The 24,159-nt window shown below is 54.4% G+C and overlaps 2 protein-coding genes across 3 annotated transcripts; one reads left to right on the top strand and one right to left on the bottom strand.

Annotated features, from left to right (window-relative positions):
* Positions 1-320: 320 nt before the first annotated feature.
* EXOC3L1 (exocyst complex component 3 like 1) lies at positions 321-10,269 on the bottom strand. 2 transcript variants are annotated; one of them, XM_082062783.1, is made up of 14 exons: positions 9,516-10,269; positions 8,319-8,479; positions 7,205-7,424; positions 6,259-6,919; positions 5,979-6,096; positions 5,654-5,779; positions 5,445-5,545; positions 4,912-5,022; positions 4,640-4,769; positions 3,472-3,594; positions 2,980-3,135; positions 2,084-2,208; positions 1,396-1,568; positions 321-1,277 (listed from the first exon to the last, which is right to left on the bottom strand). In XM_082062783.1, the coding sequence occupies exons 1-14, from the start codon at positions 9,556-9,558 to the stop codon at positions 1,255-1,257; spliced, it is 2,271 nt and encodes a 756-aa protein (XP_081918909.1). In that variant the 5' UTR covers positions 9,559-10,269; the 3' UTR covers positions 321-1,254. The 2 variants fall into 2 exon arrangements, with proteins under 2 accessions (XP_081918909.1, XP_081918910.1); XM_082062784.1 differs by having other exon boundaries at positions 3,472-3,579.
* Positions 10,270-10,325: 56 nt separating this feature from the next.
* Positions 10,326-23,980, top strand: E2F4 (E2F transcription factor 4). Its single transcript, XM_082063221.1, has 10 exons — positions 10,326-10,506; positions 12,320-12,429; positions 12,924-13,087; positions 13,590-13,631; positions 16,521-16,582; positions 16,939-17,224; positions 18,317-18,496; positions 19,225-19,272; positions 21,340-21,384; positions 21,721-23,980. The coding sequence occupies exons 1-10, from the start codon at positions 10,360-10,362 to the stop codon at positions 21,834-21,836; spliced, it is 1,200 nt and encodes a 399-aa protein (XP_081919347.1). The 5' UTR covers positions 10,326-10,359; the 3' UTR covers positions 21,837-23,980.
* Positions 23,981-24,159: the final 179 nt, after the last annotated feature.

Below are 24,159 nucleotides of genomic sequence, written 5' to 3'. Positions count from 1 at the left end.
CCAGGAGGACAGTGAGCAGCTGTGACTGACCCCTCCACCTGAGCATCCCCCCACCTCTGCTGCTGCCTGACCCCTCGCCCCAGGGCTGCATGCTGGGGAACAGCATGGTCCTCTCCAGCCTGGACACAGAGGGTACGTAGTGTCTCCACCATCCCCATGTCCCTGGGTGATGCTCCCGGGGTGGTACTGGGTGCGGGGAGCCATCCTTGGGGTGATGCTGAGCATGGGGATGGATTCCCCCCTATATCTGTGCCAGCCCCCTGCCCTCATCCCTGCCCCGACCCCACGGAGAGCGGAGCCTGGACACCAGTGAGTGATTGCAGAGCTCAGGCCTTTATTTCTGGCAGCAGTGCCACGCAGGGACAGCAGGATCCAGCCCACATGGCAGAGTGTGGAGCCTTCCCAGGGTGCTGGAGTGGTTGGACACAAGGATGGAGCACAGCAACAGGCTTTGCTTCTGATCTTGGTATGGCACCTGGGGAGGAGATGACCATCACCTCTGGACAGCAGCAGCGCATGGAGGGATAGCCAGGGCACAGGGTGGTGCTGCCCATCATGGAGGAACCTTGGGGCAGGAGAATGCTCAGCACACCAGACGCAACTCAGTTCATGCTCTCCAAGAGGCTCAAACGTCTTGGACTCCAGTCCTGTCTGGGGCCAGCAGTTGGGCAGGTCAGCAGAACTCAGAGCTGTCCCTTCACGCCAGCAGGAACAGAGTTGGCAGCACCAGCCAGGGCAGTGAGACCACCTTGTCCCTCCTCCTCCACGGCCGTGAGCCACGGTGAGCTGGCTGAGCTGCTCTCCACTGTCCGTGCGGGGCCCAGGCTGGTGCGGCAGCACCACCAGACCTCTGGGCTGAGCCAAAACAGAGCAAGACCTCCCATGGCTAAAACCCTCCTGCAAGCCCAGGTCTAGCAAGGCTCCGGTCTGCCCTGGAGCTGGGGTGGTAACAGACTCCATGGCCAGGACACACTGGTTCAGAGGGCTGTTTGGAGACTCAGGGAAACCCAAATATCTCTGCAGCCCCTGGAGATGTGGACTCACCCCAGCTGCAGAATCCTGTCCTTTGCTCTGTGGCTCCTCTTTCTCCTGCAGGCAATAGGCCAGGCCTGAGCAGCCTCAATTCCTGCCTTCGCAGGCCAGAAAAATCGCTATGGGTCGATTTTCTCCTGACACAGGTATCCCAGGACTGGTGCTCGCAGGGGACAGTCAGTTCAGCGAGGTAAGACCAGAGCAGGTTGGCACGTGTCCAGACTATCCCAACACAGGGCAAGGCACTGTGCATAGGAGATGCCACATGTCATTTCCACTCTCCTCAGAGATGTCCTGCATGGTCCGTACATCCGTGGGGACAGCAGGGAGCAGGCTATGGGGCGCAGCATCAGGCACACTTGCCCTTGCGAATGCAGAAAGGCAGCTCCGGCGCGGGGACCAGGATGGTGCTGAAGATGGGCCGGTAGCTCTCGGGCAGGACCTGGGGGTGCTGTGCCATCATTTCCAGCACCATGTGCCGCACCTCCTTGGAGACGTCACCCCGCAGATCCAGCAAGGTGGAGATGTGCTCGTCGCTGGGCAGAGAGCAAGAGGTGAGTCCGGGTGCTGCTGGCCCATGGCACCATCCACAGGGCTCATGTCCCAGAAACCTCCCATGATCCAGAAAAGCTGAGCTGAGGCCAGGGAAGAGCTGGTATTTCGCACCAGCCAACTTTAAAATTTGCTTGAAAATAACCCCACAAACCTTGTGAATTTGTTTTTGACATTTCATGGATTTCAGCTGACACTTATTTCCAATTTGGTGTGATTTCTCATGCTTTTTTTGGCCACCAAAGATGGGTGAATGCCACAGCACAACTGCTCTTTCCTTTATATCTTTGCCCTTGGGACTTTGCAAGAACCCCTTAAATCTGGAGCATGGGAGAATGAAACCTCAGGGAAGAGGAGGAAAAACCCAGGCTTCTGCCTGCTCTGCAGCATAACCTCAAAGGGTCCAGCCCAAACCTGGCACCCCTGGGTGGACTCACACCTACATACATACCTATATACATACCTACACCTCATAGGAGGGCAGAGCTGGGCTTCTTACCTGACATCGGGGTACTTGGTGGTGAAGCCCAGAACCTCCAGGCTGAGTAGGGCCGGGTCCTTGAGGCAGATCAGCTCCCGCAGGGCAAAAACGGCCTCCAGGCTCTGCTGGCTCCGGTCCAGACCCTGGGAGGGAGAGTGGCCGCATGTGAGACCGGGACAAGGCCGCGGCGGTGGCTGCTGAGACACAGCCTGGTCCTCAGTGCCCATGTGGGGACCTGGCTCCTTGCAGCTGGTGTCTTCCCATTCAGTGTGTCCCATTGTTCAGGGCCAGCTCACCCCAAGGTAAGCCAAGGCTCTGCAGCCTCACTGATCTGCGCTGGGCAGGGTGGATGGCCCCCCGAGCCACAGAATTACAGAATGGCTGGGTTGGAAGGGACCTCTGGAGACCATCCAGTCCAACCCACCTGCTAAAGCAGGTTCACCAGAGCAGATCACACAGGAATGTGTCCAGGCGTGTTTGAATGTCTCCAGAGAAGGAGACTCCACAACCTCTCTGGGCAGCCTGTGCCAGGGCTTTGGCACCCTCAGAGTAAAGAAGTTTCTCCTCATGTTTAGATGGAACTTCCTGTGCTTCAGTATGTGCCTGTTGCCCCTCATCCTATCGTTGGGCACCACTGAAAAGAGTCTGGTCTCAACCTCTTGACATCCACCCTTCAGATATTCATCAACATAGTTCCTCCCTAAGCCAATTCCTCCCATCTTGGCCTCACAGCTACCCAAGTGTAACAGCTCCATCTTGTTCATGGGCTGATGGACCCACCCCATCTGCTGCGGGCTGGAGGGGAGCAGGGGGATGACAGAGGGGAGCTCTGAGCTCCTCGCACAGACCTCGCCCTGTGATGCTCCCCACCCACAGCCCAGCCCGGCTCCCCATCGCACCCGGGCACCTCTTACCAGGCCACAGAAGAGCTCCCGGAGCTGCGTGGCGTCCTGCAGCAGGCGGTCGCAGAGCTGGCGCCGCTCCTCGTTGCTCTTGCACACCATCTTCTTCTGCATGAGCGCCCGCAGGTACTGGCTCGTCACCAGGAGCTCGCTCTCCGTCAGCAGGAGCTGGGCAGGGGAGAGCTGTTAGTGCCGGGCATCGCCTGGGTGTCGGACCCCAGTTGCCCATGGAAAGACAGAGGGGAAAGGGGCTGGATGCAACACCGTGCTGTGGGGACAACCTGCTGGGGAGCCCCTTGGCCAGAAGGGCAGAGAAGGTACCTGAATTTGGAGGGAAACCCTGAACATCTCTGCATGATGGTGTCCTCAGGGCTGCTCCAGAGGATATGGGCTCTCCAGCAAACCCAGCAGCGACTGCAGCGACTGCACCCCAGCTTGACACCCAACCGCCCAACCTCCTAACAGTCAAGCAGCTATTTGAAGGATGCCTCACAGCACCCCTACCATGAAGACGGGTTTCCTGACACGGGAGAAGTCCTTTGCGTACTTGTCAATCACTTCGCACATGCTGCTGACGAGCTGGGACCCGGAGAGCCACTTGCGGGAAGGCAGCTGCAGGCAGAGGGGCTGGAAGAAGCAGAGGAGCAGCGTAGGGCACCCCACATCGCATCGCTCTCGCAGCAGCTGTGGGGCAGGATGACACCCCCAGCGCTGCCCGTCCGCTGCCTGGCAGCAGGTCCGCTTTGCCTTGCAAAACCCCCAAGGCCCTGCTGCCAGCCAAAAGTCAGCATAAAAATACAGGAGTGGTCCAGATTAGGAAATTATGGAAATACACTGCAGCTGCTCCTCCTTGACACTCTGAAATTCACATTTTGGGGCTTTTTCTGGGTCATGATGCCCCATCGTGGGCAGCACCTGAGGTCTGGGCAGCAAGTTACTCTCTACACACTCACTTTCTGCTTGTCCTGCTGTGATTTGCTTTTTAATTTCCATTCCTCTCCACTTCCCTTGTGTAGACATAACATGTTTTTGACTGAGGGCTTTGACCTCCTCCTGCCCTGCTGTCCTTGCCCGCCTTCCTGCCTGCAGGCAGACATTCCCTCTCTGCTGGGGCCACAGTGGCCTCCACGCTGCCTGTGAGTGTTTCACCCTTTTTTAGCTGCTCCTTTGTTTATATGGCATTCAAGCCCTAAATAGCAATGCTGTTAATTATTCTAGATTTTTGGTTCAGACTCCAGGAAAGCTAAATTTGACTACACCGGCAGGAAAAAACTCGGGCAGTCATACATGGGCTTGTATCCTCTGCACGGATGTTGCCTCTCTCCTGTTGGTTTTCTGCCATGAAATAACCATAAAAAGGAGCATGAGGCAGCCCTGGGGGGCTGTGGCTCCCGGTCCCTGTCTGTTAGTGATTTGGGGGCCCAAACCATGTGCCCCAGTGATACAGGGTGGTGCTGGCTGGTGACAGACATGGGGTGAGCTGCGGGCGGTTTATCGAGGTCTGGGAGCCAAGCTGGCAGAGACGTCTGCAGGATGATAGGAGGCCACAGGGTACGTCGCGGGGATCCTGGGCAGGAATAAGCCCATGCCTGGGCGTGTAGCAGGGGGCTGGTCTTGCTGAGGCTGACTTTGCTGCAGCCCTGCCAGCTGCAGGGGCTGGGGACAAACATACCTGCAGGTCCAGGAGCAGCTCCTCCAGCAGCAGCTGGCAGGTTTTCTTCTGCGTCCTGTCTAGAGCAGCCTGGAGGGACGCGGGGACTTCTCTGCAGGCAGTGTCAGAGTGCAGGGAGGAGACAGAGGAGCTGCGAGAGAGAAGCAAGGGAGGGGACCAGTAGCCTGGGAAGCTTAGTGGGGACGTTGATCCCATAGGGGGATGGGGAAGATGTGGCTTCCTTGTGGGTGGTGGGGTTGTTACAACAGCTATGAGGTGCTGGTGGATGTTACCTGAGAGCCAGGTTGTTGTTGAGCATGGCCAGCAGGTAGGAGACATAGTACTTGGGGGTGGTACGGTCCTTCTGGTGCTCCTTCCCACATTGCACAAGGGCTTCCCGCAGGCTGCAACACAGCGAGTCAACAGTGATGGGTGGGCAGAGCCCTGGACATCTTACCACAAGGACCTGGAGCTGAGATGCAATTGGGGGCACATGAACCTCCCACAACCCTCACGGCTCACTCGGCTCCTTCCAGGTCCTGCTGCCAGCTGGAGAGTGACAAGTTGTTGGGGAGGGTGGGACAGTGGGACCCATTCTGGACCCCTCAGGAGAGCAGGGTCCAGAAGCATTTGGGACAGCAAGCCCAGGGAGCTGATGGCCCCAAGGGCTGAGACAGTAGCCCCATGGGTAGCCCCTGCTGAGCCTGCTGGGACCTGGATGAGTGCAGGGTTCCCCATGGCAGATCTCCACCATCAGCCTATGGTGCTCGGACAAGGGAACCCAGGCTCTGGGAAGATGGGCAGGGGTGCGAGGGCCTCCACTGACCGGCCCAGAAACACCTCCAGCTCCTCCAAGGCCATGTTGTAGACCTTCTGCTGCAAAGAGTCGGTGATCAAGGAGGCTACCTGGATATTCTCATTCAGCATCTGCAGAGGGAGAAGAGAGCAGAGGTAAGTTGGCGAGAGGCTGCAGGTCAAGACCCCCTTTTTGGGGGGCTCTCAGCATGGCCATGCCACATGGTTCTGGGGACCCACCTGCATGACAATGACAGGCAGAGCTGACTGGAAAAAGCCCTGATGGTCTGTCTCAGGTTCCTCTTCCCTGAACCACTCCTTGAACTCCACCTCCAGGGTCCTCTGCATCCACTCAAGCACGCTAGCCTGTGGGATGGACACCCACCACGCTCAGCCTCAGAAATCAGGTACCAACTCCCTGGAGACCCAACACACAGCACAGCAGCGAGTCCCAGGCCTTGTCCCACAGGCTCATGGTCTCCTGCTGCTGTCAGAGCAGTTGCCAACACAGTGGTGGCGGTTGGGTCCCCGTACCCATTGCACACGTGCTGTCCCACTCACCCACCTTGACTTTCACAACATATTTCCTCTCTGTCTGATCCACAAGCTCAGGAGACATCAAGGGACCCAGAGCAGAAACGTCCACTTCTGGGAGAAGGTCAGGGTGACCCATCATGTCTGGGCTGGAAGGCAGAGGTGGGACAGTCTTGGAAAACCTGTGTTTTCCAACAGTTCCTACCTCTCCCTCTGCCCTCCCAGTGGCCACTCCCAGGCAGCCAGAACTGCCTTCCCAACCCCCATGTGTGCTGGTGGACAACCCAGTGGGTGCTGGGGCTGCTGCTGACCTGGGGTACACACGAAGTGCCCACTCAAGGAGGAGGAAAAGTGCCTGTTTGTCCAGATCCTCTCGGAGGATGTCCTGGAGGTGGCTGGTGAGAGCCTGGTGGTATGTGGTGGTGCAGATGCTGAGGATGTTGTAGTGAGCTGGGACACACTGGACCATCAGGTCCTTCACCACAAGCAGATTGGACACGATGTCCTTCTGCAGTGCTGCCAGGTGCCTGGCCAGCCCTGACCCCTCAGCGTCCATGGGGGTGGCGCGGAAGTGGGCTCCTGTGATGGTCTCCTGAAGAACATGGTAAAACTTCTGCCTCCAGCCCTTTGGGCGGCCAGGGGGCAGGAAGGTGGCCTCTAGGAGCAGAGAATCATCTATTTTCTCCTCCCGCTCGATGATCCTTACAGCGGTGACAAAGAGAACTGGGTCATCGCGTACCAGCTGCAGGCTGCTGCCCACAATGTCCCACAGCTGCTTGGCCAGGCTCTCATTGAGCTCCTGTAGGCCACCGAAGTAGGACAGCACAGTCGCCTGGGCGCTGGAGAGCCCACGGAGGTGCAGCTGGGAGAGGATGTTGTCCCGGAGGTGCTCCATCATCATGAGCTCTGCATGGGCCTCCAGGAGGTTCTGCTCACAGAGGAGCTGCAGGGTGTGGGAAAAAACCTCGTGGACTGTGGGAGAGGGAGGAGAGATGCCAGGATTGAGTGTGGGGAGCAAAGGGGCTCAGCACAGGGGTCATAGTGAGGGAAAGGGTCTGAGATCTGGGGACACCATGCTGGATTTGGCCCTCGGGGGTGGTGGCATTTCCATCCACGGAGACTTTCCAAACCCAACCAGCAAAGCCAGAGCAAACTGCTTGAGCTTTGCTGCCAGCCCTGCATGGAGCCCAGGGGTGGACTGGAGTTCTCCCCAGTGCCTTCCGGCCCAAATCCATGAGGACTAGGCCACTGCCTTACCTGAGAAGAGCTGGGGCAGCACCTGGACCACCGAGGCCAGCTGCACGTGCTCTGCCATCAGTGCCCGCATCTGCTGGAGGCCCTGGAAGTGGCCTGTGCTGTCGAGCAGTGCCCAGCGCGCAGCCCCCAGGTCCTGGGACACGTTCCGCACCTCCCGGGCCGCCGACCGCAGCTGCTCCAGCCCCGCACTTACCCCCTCCAGGTAGGACTGGACAGTTGACTGGGGAGCAGAAGAGGACAGAGGGGCAGTGTGGAAGCTCTCAAAGGCTGGAGGACTCACACACCGTTTGACCCAGTCTTGCCAGGTCTCTCTTGCATGCACTCGCCCAGCCCCACAAAGTCACATCTGCCATCATACCAGCATATCTCCCATATCTTCCGCCATGACTCCATCCCACCAGACCCAAGCACACACAGCTTCAGGAAAGCCGCTCCAGCAGCGGGCATGGCTCACTGCATCCCCTTTGGGGTAAACTGAGTCACGGTGACTATTTATGGGGTGGGGGGCAATGGCTGCTGTGCAGGAGGTGGGAGCATCCCTTTGGGGTGACTAAGGCAGCAGGGTGAGCAGGAAACAGATGTCTGCTTTCCATTTTAAAAGTTTGTTTCGGCAATAACATTGCAGGCCAGAGGGTCCCCATGTGCCCCACAAGGCAGATTAATGGCATAAAACACCTCAGTGGCCATATGAACCCTCCTCCAAAATCCCTGAGGTGACATCACTTAAAAGAAGTTGCCTTCTGGACAATTCACCCACATTCAGGGTAGGTGAAACCATCTCCAAAATAATCAAAAGAAGGTTGGGGTGCTCAGGCTGATCGAATCTGGAGGTTAATCAATCATTCCTTGGGTGATGTAAAAAGGGCTGCCCTGAGGGGTGCACACAGGGCAACAGCCCTTATGGGGGTGTGTAGAGATGGAGTTTCTCCTGCGGGACCTGCAGGTGGGGGCAGATCTTTTACCAGATCTTTTCCACACAAAACAATTGCGTTTCTCCCACCGAGCACCAGCTGAAGGACAAGATTTTGCCGGAAGTGGGCACAAAGAGGACTAGAGGCAGAAGAGGGGACCCTGGCAGGGAACCCCGCTTTGAGAGGCTGTGGCAAACACCCACCTTCAGTCGGGACTGGATGGAGCTGTTCCTCTGCCTCTCTCGGTTCCGGTACTGCCCAAGCCCCTCCAGTTTCTCGGGGCGATAGAATACCCCTGAAGCCCATTTCAGAGCGGCTCCTCTCGCCAATTTCTCAGCCTTCTCTGCTTCTGGCCACTCCTCCTCTGGGGACGAAGCCGGGTGTTAAGGAGTGAAAAAAAGCGGGGCAGGAGGGGCCCCTGAGGCCAGCGGCAGGAAGCTGGTCGCCAGCGATGTCCAAGCACAGCCAGATGTGGGAAGCTGGACAGCATGGCAGCAAGTGAGTCCTTCCATGGGGAAGCCCCCAAGATGCCACTGCCACAGACTGGGGTTGTGACAGTGGCTGTGGCAGTGAGACGGCTGCCGGTGGAGCTGTCACCCAGCCTGGCAGCTCGGGCTGTCCCCCGCGCTGAGCACACATCCCCGTTGCTCCCATCCCAAACACAACGCTGGGTTGTCTGAGGGGGCTCTCATGGCACCTGGGGAACCCTCAGCAGGGCTGAGGCTTCAGCAGTGAGTCAGCAGCAGGGATGGAGAGGTGGCAGGTCCCGCGTTAAGGAGAGGCAGGCTGAGATCAGGCTGGGAGGCTCCTGCTCTCCCAAAGTCACCCATGCAGCTGGGGGGAATCAGGGTGTCCCCCTTGGCACAGCGTGCGAAGCCGTCCCACTGGCCTTCTGGCCAGCGCAGGGGGCTGAAAACCGGCACAGTTATCACATGCCAGCCCCCATCCCCAGCACCCGTTTCATAGAATCATTCTGGTTGGTAAAGACCCTCTAGATCACCGAGTCCAACCGATAACCCAACCCTGGCACTAACCCATGTCCCTGAGAACCTCATCTTCGAGTCTGTTCAGCCCCTTCAGGGGTTTCCTAGTTTCCCCACAGCAATTTCCCAGCTTGGGGCTCACCAGTCCCAAGCTCCTGCCATGTTGGGGACCCTGCCTGCACGGGCGCCCTCGGGGGGCGGGGAGATTCGAGGGGGGCAGCGATTTGGGGGATGAACAGCAGGTCAGGAGGCACAGCCGGGCTCGCACCCCCCGCAAAGAGCACAAAGCACCGGCCCTAGCACAGGGAAAAGCTAAAGCAGGGGGTGGGCAGCCCCCAAAACATGCAGCCAGCAGCATCATCCCTCCCCTGCCCAGCACCGCCGGCTCGCCGGGAGCGGCCGCCCCGTCCCCGTTACCTCTGGGGCTCGCAGCGCGCTCGCCCTCCGCAGACATGCCCATGGCGCCGGGGCCGGGCAGGGCAGCGCGGAGGAAGCCGCAGCCGCTTCCTCAGGCCGGAGCAGCCGCGTTCCTCAGGGCCCCATTGTGTTCCCGCAGCCGCGCTCAGGACGTCAGGGCCGGGGGGCGGAGGGGGTACACGGGGGAAGGTGTCGCGGCTGCCGCGGGGCTGGGCAGGGGAAATCGCGCCCTGCGTGTCCTCCCCGGCATCCCACGGACGCTCGGCTCCGCTGCAGCCCCCGCCCGTTCCCCAGCCCGGTCCCGGCGTGCCCCTGCCTGGCGGACACCGGCCCGGGCCGGCGCTTCCACCGTCCCCACCGCAGCGGGAGCCCGGCCGGGGGTGGAGCGGCTGGGACGGGGTGTCAGCGACAGCCGGACCCGAGGGCAGCGGGACGGACCCTGCTGGGCTGGACACGGGGTAGTGACATCCCCCCGCCACAAACCGCCTCCCGCGGGGGCGGGTCAGGGGGTTCATCCCCCGCACCGGGTGCTTTGGAGCGGACGAATGTAACGGGCAGCACCGAACAGCCCGGGCGGTGTGAGGGACGCCGGTGGTCACGCACGGGGTGCCAGCTTATTGTAACAGCTTCGCTACCACGGGACGGCGCGGGGCAGATACACACCCCACGTTCACCCGAGCTCCCGGGCTGGCAGCCGGGGCCCGACGGGCTCCCTGCGCCCGGTACCCGGAGGAGCGTCCGTTGGCTCCGCCACCGCCCCCCGCCCGCCCCTCCCGTCGTGCCCCGCGGGCCGGAAGCGGAAGCGCGGCGGGGTTGAGCCGGGGCCGGAGCCGGCGGCGGGCAGATGGCGGAGTGCGGGCCGCAGCCCCCCGGGGGTGGGAGCGGGGCTGCGGGGGCGCCCAGCCGGCACGAGAAGAGCCTGGGGCTGCTCACCACCAAGTTCGTGTCGCTGCTGCAGGAGGCCAAGGACGGCGTGCTCGACCTCAAGCTGGTGCGGGGGCTGCCGGCGGCTGGGGAGGGCCTGCGAGGTGGGGGGGCGGCTTCACCGTTCTGCGGGGAGACCGGCGCTTCGGGCGCTGGAGCGGGTGTGGTGCGGAATCGGGGCACAGCGGTGCCCGGTGCAGCAGGTGCAGGGCCCCCGGTTCCCTTGCCGCCCTCCGCCGCTCCCCTCCGGGCGGTTCCCCCCCGGCCGAGCTGTCCCGGCCGCTCCCCCGCCTCAGCGAACCTCGCCGGGTGTTTCAAGCCCCGTTTGGCCGCCTTGTCTTCTGCCTGCCCCACGCCCAGGTGCTGCTTGATCTCTTTTCAGTGGTGCCCAACAGTAGGATGAGGGGCAGCGGGCACAGACTGAAACAGGAGGTTCCATCTGAATATGAGGAATGAGGGGAAACTTCTTTACATTGAGGTGCCAGAGCCCTGGGACAGGCTGCCCAGAGAGGCTGTGGAGTGTCCTCTGGAGACATTCAAACACGCCTGGACACATTCCTGTGTGATCTGCTCTGGTGAACCTGCTTTAGCAGGTGGGTTGGACTGGATGATATCCAGAGGTCCTTTCCCACCCCAAGCAGTCTGTGATTCTGTGATCACCGGCACCATCATGATCCTGCCCTGTAAAGCCTCCAAGACCTATAGAAACAGATACCTATAGGAACTGTGCCTCTCTGCTGTGCTTTGGCCCTCTGGCCTGCAGCAGGGTGGGGGGTGCGGGCAGGTTCATCTCTGCCAAAGGTTGTCCCTGAAGCCCTGAGGCTGTGGAGAGGTGCCCTGTGAACGTGCCTTACTTCTGCGTTTTGAAGATCTTCACGTAAAAGGGGTATATAAAGCATGTAAACCTAGGCCTTTCCTATAGGTGAAGTTCCTTTGCTGTGGTTTTTACAAACACCTCTGACCCTTTGCAGGCAGCAGACAAGTGCCAGAAAGTCCTGAAGATGCAGGGCTGGAGGAATCTCCTGGCTGTCGGCATCTCCTGGCTGTCGGCTTCTGTCCTCCCCTGTACCAAACTGTTGTGTCTTTGGATTTGGGCAGAATACCAATAATTTCCTGCTTGAAATGTCTGTTGAGTGGGATTCATATTTGTTAGCGTGATTTGATCAGTTGTGTGGTGCAGGGTCTACTAAGTCCCATTACTGGTAGGCGAGAGGGAACATTGTTCCTGTGCTGAGCTGCTGTGTCTGCAGTGCCGCTGACATTGGTGCTCCTGGCTACACCAGTGTGCCGGTGTGTGCCGGTGCTCGGTTGCCATGTGGCAGTGGAAACAGTTGTGAGCAAGGCAGGGAAGTCCCTGGGCTGCTCAGGAGCTCCGCCTTACAGCTGTGGTTACTCCTCCCGGCGTGGTGTCTTTCAAACAGAGGAATCTGCCCCTTGAAAAGGTGTCAATTCTCTCTCAAGCGGCATCAGATCAGATTTAGAAAAGACCTTTAGAATGTCAGTTTCGGTAAACTGCTGTCAGTTGTACAGATGGCTCTCTGTGTTCCTCTTCCCATCTCTTTTGCCCCAAAGGAGCACTCAATTTTTAGGCTGCCAAACTAGTGTCTTCTAGCACTGCTTTACTGCTGAGGATTGGTGATTTTTGGACCCACCGCAAGCGAGATGGCTGAAATTTGGTTTGTGCTTAGTTGGGAGGTTGCTGGGTAAGAAAAGGAATGAAGTCGGGGCAGTGGCTTCTTTTCATGGTCGTAATGACATTGAGAACATGCCTTTGTAATTTGAGGCACTGGGAGAAGAGAGGTGTGAGACAGCGAGCAGACAGGCAGGAAAGAGCGAAACATGACTGAGAGTTTGGAGTTAAGTGTTTAACCTTTTTGCAGGCTGCCGATACCTTGGCTGTGCGTCAGAAGCGACGGATCTACGATATCACAAATGTCCTGGAAGGCATCGGGTTGATCGAGAAGAAATCCAAGAACAGTATCCAGTGGAAGTGAGTGACAGAGAAGATTTAAATTGTTCACAGGTCCCTTTTAGTCCTGGTCTAAATGACACTGGGGTTAAAACGCCCTGCTCAGAGCAAAATGCCTGGGCATTTTGTGCATGCCTGTACTTCCCCCAGCTGGGCTATGCTGATGGTAGTAATGAGGAAAGCTCAAGTACGTATGGCATGTCTCTTTTACAGCAGAGCTTTTATTTTGGTACAAACTAAATGTTTGCAGGGCCTTGGGCCAGAAAAGATGCTTCTAAAGGCAGTGGAGATGGGAAAGAGCCCTGCCAGTCTGTGGGTTGTAGGAAGATGTACCAAATGTTGCTGTACTGGAAGGTGGGGATCTAGAGCAGGTACAGATGAGGCTTTCTGGCCGATCTGCCCTTGATGTGTGACAGGGGTGGCAGTAAGGGGGAGTGACAACCTCCCTGAGAGGCTCGGGCTGGTCTGTGTGCCTGCAGAGGCTGATGCGTGTCCCTCCTTCTTACCTCTCCCAGAGGTGTGGGTCCTGGCTGCAACACACGTGAAATAGCTCACAAACTTATTGAGCTGAAGGCAGATATAGAGGACCTGGAGCAGCGGGAACAGGAGCTGGAGCAGCAGAAGATGTGGGTTCAGCAGAGCATCAAAAATGTGACAGAAGACGTGCAGAACAGTCGATATCCTTGGTGTGAACTGATGACTCTGTCTCTGTGTTTGCTTGGCGGGCTGGAGCACAGAGAGCTGAGGGCGGGGTGGGCACTGCCCTGCTCAGGGCACAGTGTGGTTGTTGGCGAGCTGGCGTTGCTGGAGGATCTGCACTGACAGGGGTAAGAGGCAGCACCTGCCTTTGAAATTTGGGTAACTGTCCAGCCTGGGAAACAGCTTTCTCAGCAGTGCCTGGCTTCTCTGGCTCTTTGAAGTAAAAACTACCATAATATTTACAGTGATGAGGAAAGTGCTTCTCCCCAAGCCACAGGTCCTGCTTTCTTGAGTGCAGAGATGCTCTTGTGGCCTGTCTCAGGGTGTCAGCTTTGAAGAATACGTGGCTTGCAGACCAGAGCGTGGCATGGAGGACCTTCTGGGAATGACATTTGTTGTGCTTGGGAAGGAAACACCAGGTGTCCTTTGAGTTCTCTGTCTTTGCAGGAAGTTGCAGCCTTTCTCCTTAACCTTGGAAACATTAGCATATGTGACACATGAAGATATCTGCAAGTGCTTCACAGGTGAGGAAATGGGGCTCCATTGTACAGATGTGACGCTGCTGTCCAGCCACTCTCCTCTCTCCAGGACAGAGGAGGCAGCACACCATGGGCTGCCCAACAGCATCAAGTTCAGTGTTGTGTGAGCTCTGATGCCATCCTGGCTTTGTGTACCCCCTGAGGCTTGCAGAGGTTCTTCGTTGGTTTGCTTGTGTTTTGGAACTGTGGTGCAGGCTGAATTTCAGCTCCTGTTTTTTCTCATTGACGACTATTGAACTCGCTTTCTCAAAAGTGAGTTAGGGCTTGAAGATTTCCATGCTCGGAGTCTTGTCAAATATGGATTTGTTGTTTGGATTCATAAAAAAAAGGCAAGAATACATGTTTAAAGGAATGTAGCTGCTACTCCTAAGGAAGTCTTTTTGTTGGATGTCACTACGTGGGTGTGAGTGCATTACATTAGAAGCTTTTGAGGGCTTAGGTAGGCAACGTTCTAATAATAGGAATCAAGTTTTATTGCATGGTAGAAATCTGGGTGTAAGCAGAGTATATAAAAAGCGGTCCCTTAGCTGCATCCTGCCTTCTACCAACAAGAGGGATGTAGTGAGTGCTAGAGGGAGGTAGTGAAGGGCAGGGCAGAAGAGAATACACGGCTTGCTGTGACCTCACTCCCTGTGGACTGCCTTCCTAAGGCTGTGAGGTGTCTGTATAAAAAGCCACATGTTCTGTCTCTGTGGGGCAAAACTGAAGAAAACCCACAGATGTCTCTGTTTCTTCTCTATTGCCAATTTTAATGATAACTGTAGGACTGAAAAAAAATAATCCCTGGTGGCCAGTGTGTAGTACAGCAGCTGGCAGGACATAAACTGTTCTTCTCAGCTGTGTCGGTGTGCGTTCACAGCTCCTCTCTGCTTCGGTGGACGCCTCACCTCTCCTGACCTTGTACAACCTGCATCTGTGTGCATGCAGCAGAGACTGAGGGTGTTTGTCCTGACCTCCCCCGAGCATGCCTCACCTCACCCTTCTCTCACTCTCTCCTCATATCTTCTCACGCTTCTCTTCATCAGCTCTTCTGTTTTTTGTCTTTGCCTCTGTGTGCGTTCCTTGTTCACCAGACTTTATACTGCTTGAGGACCTGCTGGTAACTTATGCATCACCACCCCCTCTGCTTTACTGAGTCTTTGTTCTTCTGATTTAAGCTCGGACTTTCTGGGGGCAGGGATTGGGTTTTCAGTTTGACAGTGCTTGGGGCCAGATAACTTTTAACAGTCTGGAAGAGTTTACTGGAGACCAGCAGACAGCTTATTGCTTGGTTGATTGGGTATTTTGCATATTATTGCACCTGTTTTTTGTAAACTGGTTTGTGTCTGAAGTCAGACCTTGCCAAAACGTACGGAGGTTAGATATTACTGAGGAGAGACCTGAATTCCTTCTAGAGCAGAGGCTTGATCCATGTTTTTTTTGTTGTCTCTTCAATTTTCCTGTATGAATATGCCTTACCTGACTTTTTTTCCCTCTCCTGAGTACCTGAGGCTTGCAGACGTTCTTTGTTGGATCTCTTGTGTTTTGGAACTGTGGTGGAAGCTGAATTTCAGCTCCTGGTTTTTCTGATTGACTGCTATTGAACTTGCTTTCTCAAAGTGAGTTAGGGCTGGAAGATTTCCGTTCTTGGAGTCTTGTCAAATATGGATTCATTATTTGGATTCATTTTAAAAAGTGGTAATATATTAACCTTTAGTGACCGGGAAACATAATTTTCCCATCTGTTGCTGTGATGCATTTTGCACTTGCAGAATCAAAAGGGAAGTGGGAACACCATACACTGGCTTGTAAAAGTATTTGGGATGTAGCTATCAAGGGAGATAGAAATTCAGCACCTATATTGTTAGAGCTTACCGGTCCCAAAGCTTGAGCTTCTGTCTTTGAGCTTTGTTATGCATTTTTAATGTCTTTTAACAATATTTTTCTTAAGTGCAGATTTGCTAAAAGAATCCATCTTTCTGACAAATCCTTTGGTGTTTTTAATCCCTGTACCTTTTCCTGATCTGACCTTTATTTGCCTGCCTGTAACTAAAGGGTGTTCCTCTCTGCTGTCCACTCTGTCTCATCACTCTGGGGAATGTCCTGTGTTAATTATGGTGTGAAGCTTAAAGCAGAATACCGGTGAAGTGTGAATACTAACCACACCAAAGCTTAAACATTCAAAGTGAAAGCTGCTGACTGCTCAGTTTGAATATGTCTAATGTTCACAGCAGTGGTGTTTCTCTCTTCACGTTTCTCTAAACCCAGATATGGAATGGAAGCTGCTGACCCATGACTGTTGCATTATTAGGGGCGCAGGTCTTAAGGAACTGCCAAACTTGTAAAGGAAAGATGCTGTCAGCCTGGCCCCCAGCCCCACGTGCGCTGGGCTCTCTGCGGGGTCCAGGACAACTAACGACAGGCAGCTCTTGCCAGCAGAGGTTGGGGAGTGTTGGTTTGGGGTGCTGGTACTCCAGCACAGGGTTCCTGCGCCTAGTTTGACACCATCTCTCCATTGACAGGCTCTTTGAGTTGTGCCCTCTTTTGTTTATGATTCACATCTAAAAGCTTGTGACAGCTGAATGAAGGATCCTCCCCTTAGAATTCAGATGTTCCTAAGAGTGAATTTAGGCCAGCCTTTCTGAGACAAAGAAAGGTTAGTCCTGCTAAGGATTCTGCTCAAAACCTTTAGGATTGCTTTGGGACAGACTTGGCAGGTTCTTTGTGCCCTGGGCAGTTGGCGCATTGGCAGCTGCACCACATATTTAGCAGTGCAGGAGGGTGTCAATGGCAAGGGGGCGCAAGAGATGGGGGGCTTTGAGGAGGGGCTCTTTGCCAGTGCTTAATTATCACCAGAACAGTGCCCACTGAGTGCTGACCAGTCTGTTTTCACAGGAGACACCCTCCTTGCAATTCGAGCCCCATCAGGTACACGTCTGGAGGTTCCCATCCCCGAGGTGAGTGATAAATGCGAGGTGAGTGATGAATGCGTGGGCAGAGAGGAGGAGTGTTTGCCAGTGTGGGCTGGGGGTTGTTGCTGGATTGACCAGGCTCGGAGCTGGCAGTCAGGGGTTTGATGGAGTTGGAGGAACCGGCAAACCCAAGAAAGGCTCCAGATGTTAAATAATTGCCAGGAAACTCTGATGTTTGGAAGTACGTGAGTAATGGCGGGAGCACCCTGGGGGAGGGTGGTCCTGGGCATCAGTGGAATTGTGTGTGGAACTGTCACAGCACATCTTCCCTCTGGGAAATTCCTGTTCTGTTTGAAAGGGGCATTTCATGTCTGGTTGTGTTTTGCTTTGACTTTTCTTAGGGCCTAAATGGTCAGAAGAAATATCAGATCCATCTGAAGAGCACAAGTGGTCCCATTGATGTTCTCTTAGTAAACAAAGATGCTTGGAGCTCTCCTCCTGTTGTACTACCTGTCCCTCCCCCCGAAGACCTCATTCAGTGCCAGGCAGTTGCACCCTCAAAACCGCAGATACCACCGCTCACCCACTTCCAGGAGGCATCAGTTCCCAGCAGCACCCAGCCCTCTACGCCGACACCCAGCAGCACGCAGGACCACAGCCCTCCCGCGCAGAAAGCCCCGAGCACAGGTGAGAGGGAGGTTCCAGGAGGCAGAAACAGGATGGTGACTGAGAAAGGGGAGCACATTCCTTGGCCTGGCTGGTCATGCAGCATCATCAGCTCCTGGCAAAGGGGACACCTCTCCCTTGCTGCAGTGAGCCTTTTCTTTTGTCTTGGTTAGTGGGATGGACTCGGTGTGCTTGTGGAAATAATACAGTTAGCTTATGGAGATTGAGGGGGCAGCGCTGGGGGAGACACTAATCATGCAGATTCATCCATTAGCTGAAGTTTGTAAAACAGTCTTCTCAAGTCTCCTGTTCACCTTGCAGCTTGAAAAAAGACTTGAAAAAATACCAGATTAGGTTGGTTGTAGCTTTGTCCAGTCAAACTTTGAAAGCCTCCAGCAGTGAAGATCACCATCTTCCTTGGTGAGCTCTTCCAGGGCTGCAGCATCCTCTCAGTGAATTCCATTTTCCTGATGTCTGGATCCCTTGAGCTTCATCTTGTACATGTTACGTCCTTGGGCACCACTGAGAAGTTCTTAATTTTTGTAACTGCCTTTCAGGTAGCTGCATGCTGCTGTTAGTTTGCCCTTAGGCTTCTCTTTGCCTGGCTGAACAAGCCCATCTCCCTCCACCCCTCCTGCAGGCCATGTGCCACAGACCCCTGGCCAGCTTGGTAGCTCTCAGCTGGATCTTTTCCATGTCTTCTGTGAACTGGAGGATGGCCAAAGCTGGACACAGAATTCCAAGCGCAGCCTTAACCCCAAGCAGGAGGATAGTAACTTCCCGCAGCGCACTGGCCACGCTTCTCCTGGTGTAGCTTACTTTGTGTTAACTGCTGTGAGAGTGTGCTCTTGGCTTATGTGCAGCCTGGCACCATCGAGACTGCTCTCCAGCAGAGCTGCAACAGGACCAGGGAGTGTTTACTGGGTGAAAGCAAGAAGCAGAGCTGCAGCAGGACCAGGGAGTTTTTACTGGGTGAAAGCAAGAAGCCTTCTTCCTATGAAGCTGTCTGTGCTCGGCCAGTGCTGCCAGTGACGGTTCAGTCTGTGCCACAGCTGCTTTGCTTTGGGGCTGGTGGGAGATGATGTTCTTGTGTGTGTCTGTGACCCTCTCCAGAATGCGGCGTCTCCACGGCAGAGTCCAAGAGCAGCAGTGACTTTGACCCCATCAGCAACGCGTCGGCGTCAGCTGGGTTAGATACCCAACCGCTCCAGTCCTCTGCATCGCTGGACAGCAGCTCCGTCCTACCCAGCCCCTCTACCTCCTTTGAGCCCATCAAGCCAGATCCCACAGGAAGTGAGTATGCACTCTGCTTTCCTCTGCTGCTCCAAGACTCTGCTGCTTGGAGCGAGGGAGAGGCTGCCGGCCTCTGAGGAAGGAGCTGAACTCAATTCTGCCTCTGCTCTCAGCCAGGCTTTGTGAGGGATGAGCAGGCAATTCCCTGCCAGGGTGCTGGGGAACCTGGAGAGAAGGTGACTGTGTCATGTCTAGTGTCCTACTGCTTTCTGTGATGTCAGTACTAGAAAATTTGCAAGGGACACTCACATGACACACATCTCTGCTGTTATACGTAGGATTATTCCCTTTCAGTCCCAGTCTTCATGTTGGAGTAGTCTTGATTGTGGAATTAGGCCTTTGGTGTGCGTGTAACTTATCGTATCCCCGTGGGCCTGTGCTGCCTCTCTAAGGGCCTGTCCTCACCCTGCATGAGGTAAACCAAGGTGGGGTACAGCAGCTGATGCCATGTGAGGCTTACACACAGGCAATAATTCCTCCAGAGCCACTGTCTGTGATAACATGTTCATGTCCTGGGGCTCCCACAGATCTATTTTAAAGTAGCCAAGTTTAAGTATTTTATTACTGCTCATTTCAGCAGAAATACATCACACAGGCTGTGGGAGCAGAATTTCTGGATGGCGTATGATGATTTGGGTGCATAAGGAGTACAGTAGGACAGCAGGTGATTGAAGCGTTTCAGACTCTTCACGTAACGATGCAAACCATGTGGTTGTTTGTATTTGCAGTACTGGAACTTCCCAAAGAGCTGTCAGAAATGTTTGATCCAACGAGAGGTATGTTCACTCCCTGACCACGGCTTTGTCCTGTGCCCATCTACACACAGAAGTGGAACACTTTTATTTGCTCCCTTTTGGATTATTTTGGGGATTTGGTTTTGTAAGGTGTTTGTGTTCATTGAGCTACTGGCTCTCTATTTGTAGTTAGACACTCTTAAAATCGCTGGTTTCTGTCTGTTTGTGAAGGTGAAGGACTTTGGTCTAACATAAGCCTAAACTTGGAAACTCTGGGGTTTTTTTTATCTGCACATTTATTTCCCTTCAATGCTGGTGTAATACTGCAGCGAGGCAGAGCTGAGCACACACAAGCACTTTTGTGGTGGTGACAGGATATGTACAACAGTCCCCAGTTCTGTGCTCTAGCAGGTGCTTTGTGAAAGCGCTGCCTCTGTTAAAAACCCCACAGTCCCCAGTGCACGTGTGCAACCGTCCAATCTGTGCTGGGAGCCCTGGAGAACACCCTTCCTTCCTCCTTGCTCAGCACCCGCTGCTGTAATGACCAAGTACCTCTGAAGAGTGAATTTGAATTTGCAATGTGAAACATAAACTGCTGCAAGGCCCCAGCCTGTGCAGAAGATCTAGTTTAACCCAAACTAGCTGCACTATGTGACTGTGTGGACACTACTATAAAGGAGATGTTTGCTGTCTGTGGCAATGTATCTTGTTTTATGTTGCCAGTTTGGAGGATGAAGATAGAGATCCAGGAGTGAAGGACAACGTAACGTGGCAAAGTCAGATTTTAACCGCGATCCACTACTGAATTCACACAAAAGCTGCGTTCTGCAAAATAGAGCCTACAGTTACTTAGGCAAAGCTGAGGACTGTAAAAAAAGCAACACCTCAGAGCTCAGAGAAATGAGCCTTGCAGCGTGTTCCCTGCAGCCTCTTCCATCCCTGTGTGAGCGCAGTAATGTTGCGCTGGCAGCTGCTTTAAGGCTGTACAGCTTAAGCTGCAAGAGCCTGGAGTTCTTAGTGTTTTGTATTGGAATTACTTTTTCTGCATGGTTTTCCCTGTCCTAAATGAGCAGCTAAAAACCGCTTGTTTTAAACTCAAATCCTGTATAAAAACTGAATTTCAACACACACATATACACACCCTGCTATATTCCCAGCCCCGATCTAAGAATGCAGGTTCTGCATTTAACTGCTATTTATTGAAGCTGGTATTAGTCCTGGCTAGTTGCTTGGTGTTGAAAATCCCTCATCTCATGGCACTGAATTAGGCATGTAGGTTCCTGTCCTTTAGGAACCAGCCTGCTGTGGATAAGCGTCTTGAAAATGGGCTGATCTGAGTTTATTTTGTGAAATCTTATTTCAAGTGTGGGTCAGGTCTCATCAACCCAGTTAGACTGAGTTAGATCTTAACTTGGTGAAGTGAGAGGGTTGGTTTCAAATGCTCGACTTCTTAAATAGAAGAGACAACACTAGAGGAAGGAATGACATTTCAGGGAGAATTAATGATTTTGGAGTTTTGTGTGGGCAGTAGAGGGAGAGCAGAGTTAATGGGCCGTGAAGGAAGGACAGGCAGAGCTCAGATGTTCGTTCTGTTTGGCAGTGGGCAAGCAGTGAATCTGCCAGGGAGTGGGGCTGGATTAGTGGGCTGAGGGGAACTGATTAGGGAGACAACTGGAGGTTCATTAGTTCTACTGCTCATTTGTTTTTTAATTTTTTCTCCTCTTCTGGCAAAGCTGGTGGGTAATTGAGGACCATGAATACGTCAGGCCTTACCAGCTCAGTTTCAGCTGCATGTTGAAGCGCTTCCTCTGGAGAAGCTTGGGGCACCAGCTCAGATGCCAGTGCAAGGGGAAGGCACAGCCAGAGATGATGGAGACTGGTGTGTGGTTGAGCTAAGCTGGCAGAAACCTGCACAATTTTTTTTATGGTGCTTGAATTGTCTGACACAGATTTCCCATCCTCCTTTGGCCACTGGCAGCTGCACACGCTGTGCCTTGGCCAGAGAACGGGTAACAAGGGTGAGGAGCACCCTGGGAAGGGTGGGACGCTGCAGAGGAACAGGCCAGGAAAGCAGAGTGCATTGCTTAACCATGCTTGTCTGTTCCCCAGAATGCATGAACTCGGAGCTGCTGGAAGAGCTGATGTCATCCGAAGGTGAGTCTTGGAGTCTCCCCCTCATGGTGTGGCCTTTCTGGGGGAGGAAAACAGTATTGTGTGACATTACCCACTTGACAGTCTTGTGACTGCAGGCTTGCCCTCATCCTTTCTGGGCTCTGGACACAGACTGTTCTCACTGTCCTGCCAGTCCCTGTGAGGTGTGAGGACCAGGAGAGCCTCTCTTCCCTACCACAAGGCTGATCTGAACAGCCTTCAGGGCTGTGACTGTGGGGTGGCCTCTGTGTGGCTCCGCAGCTCCGTGCCCACTGGCAGCACTTGGCTGGGGTGGGAGTGCAGAGTTTTGTAACCAACCATGGGCTTTTCTTTCCCCAGTGTTTGCTCCCTTGCTCCGCCTCTCCCCTCCACCTGGAGATCACGACTACATTTATAACCTGGATGAGAGCGAAGGCGTCTGTGACCTCTTTGACGTGCCTATCCTCAACCTCTGACTTCTCAGTGCGGCTGTGAGCCTCGTGAACACAGACCGTTTTGTAACTCTTTGGAAAGTGTCTATTTTTGGATTCCTTTTGTGCTAGAGCTCAATGAGTGAGCAATTCAGAGATGCTCTCATATGGACTCAGAACCAAGAGATGTGGACAATACAGGCTGGGAGCCTCCCCGTAGCTTCTTCTTCTGTTGCACGTGCAACTCGCTCTGCTGCATCTCTCTCTCCACTGGATCCAGGGCCTCAATTCAAGGGGTCTTGTGTTTTGAGTGTTCCCAGTTCACCCGTAGAGTTTGCCCACGTGCCTCTCTGAGCTTCTTCAAATCTGCATGCCTTGGTTTTTCCTGCACTCCTAGAGGCACTTTGCACCTCCTAGGTACCAGCTGCTACAAGGAGCCCTAATATTGTGGTCAGTTCACAAGCCTGGCCGTAGTTAGCTAGATTTTCTCAATGTGAGCAGTTCAGATTGGTGTGTTTATATTTCTGAAAGACAACGAGGAGAGGAGAAAAGAAAAATGGCACCAAAGTGTCCATTTCTGCCAGTGACTCCAGACCAAGTTAGTATGTTTTACAAGAAAAAGCACTTTTTCTAGCCAGCTGTGCCTCCTAGTGGGACTCGGGAGTCGAGCATCCCTAGTAGGACCCAGGAGCTGAGTGTTCACCTGTGTGTGCACCAGCAGCGATGCTGGCTTGGCATTCACCAGTCTGCTGATACACGAGCCCAGGTGCTCCAGCTCCTTGTACAGCAGCTGTGCTGTTTCTACAGGGCTAAAGAATAGGTGCCAGTATGTTTTTTGGGGTTTTTTTGTTGTTTTATTTTCCTGAGTGAGGAAATGTTTGAAAAGACTGCTCCAGCTGGTGCCTGTAAGGTACTCCAGGTACATCAGAGCCTGCTCATATTTGTGAATAGCTGTCTTCTCCAGCCATTGCACTTGAACCTTCAGCTCTCTAAAAGGCAACCAAGCAGTAACAACTCAGTAGTACTTTCTGTGACAAGTTACATAGGTGTTGTCAAAATAGTGCTTTCTCCCCCTCCCCTGCCTTTTTCTCTCTTAGTGTCTGCTCAGGATCAGGCTTTCTGTATATTTGAATTTGCTCCTCTGGTGTCCATACCCACACTCCCAGTTCCTGATCCTGTGGGCAGGTCGCTACCTAGTGTGATGCTTTCTCTGCATCATTTGTCCACAAGATTTTCTTCGCTGCTTTGTAATGGAAGGTCTGCTGTTGGGTTTATGATGATCAAGTGTTAGCAGTCTTCGACTCTGGAGTAAAATGCCCTGATGGATGTGTGTTGTACTTTGCAAGCCCCAACGTGGGTTTTTGGTCAGATCCTGTATCTGTGTGTCTTCAGTTTTGCACATCTTCCTGCTGACGTGGTGACAGCGGCCGTCCTGCCTCCCCTGCTCCGCAAACTGCCGAAGAGAGGGCCAGGCCAGGAGCACGGCCGGCTGCTGCAGCCGTCCATGTCGCCAGCTGGTGTTTAACGTCTCAACTTTAGCCGCTCGCTGCCTGTGAACCACACAACCAGCTGGAGCACCAGGACTAAGGGATGTAAAGTCACCAGTTCTTGGAACCTTGCAGAGGTGAAGAGGATGTGCTTGAGACCTACGTCCCCGAGGTGGCTCCTTGGGCCATCCTGCTCTGTGTGGGACTCTTCCAGAAGAGCCATTCCTGTCTGCGGCCCTAAAGCACCAGCGTCCTCTGTGGGAAAAGCGTGAAGAATTCAGGAGGAACAACAGGACATTGTCTGTTTCTGGTGCTGGCGAGACAGCCGTGGCACGGGACCCTGCCGGGGTGAACTGCCAGCCCGCACGCAGCCGGTCCCGAAATGTCCCCCCTTCGCATGGAAGCTGACCCAAAGCCCTCAGTCCTGTGTGCGTTAGGTGGGCTCCCTGGCTTTGGTGTAGCTCGAGCTCTTTGTGTACTGCCTGGCCCTTGCCCTCCTTCCAAGTATTTGTGTTCGCCACCAGTTAGTTAACCTTCAGAAAAGGATACCTAGAGAAAAATTTACAGTCGCAAATGAACTTTTGATTCATATATAAAGATTATTTTTATACTTTTTTTGCAAAAAGAGAAAATTGCCTGTAATATTTGTACAGTGTTCTCTGTCATGAATAAACAAAAAAACTTTCCAGTTTCCCACCCTTCCCCAGCCTGCGCCTCCTCTGTGCTGAGCCCGGAGGGACTGGGTGTCTCCGAAACGTGGGGTGCCGGCCATGCCCCCAGGGCCAGGCCCTTTCCTGGCGCAAGGCCCCATCCTTGCCGTGGAGGTGGGTCCTGCCAAACCTGCGTCAGCTCAGGTGAGGGGGCCGGGCCGGGCCTGCTCG

This window comes from Streptopelia decaocto (genome assembly GCF_964273445.1).
Source record: "Streptopelia decaocto genome assembly, chromosome: 11".
NCBI classification, from domain to species: domain Eukaryota; kingdom Metazoa; phylum Chordata; class Aves; order Columbiformes; family Columbidae; genus Streptopelia; species Streptopelia decaocto.
Note: the sequence above shows the minus strand (reverse complement) of the source record. Positions and strands in the feature narration are given on the sequence as shown.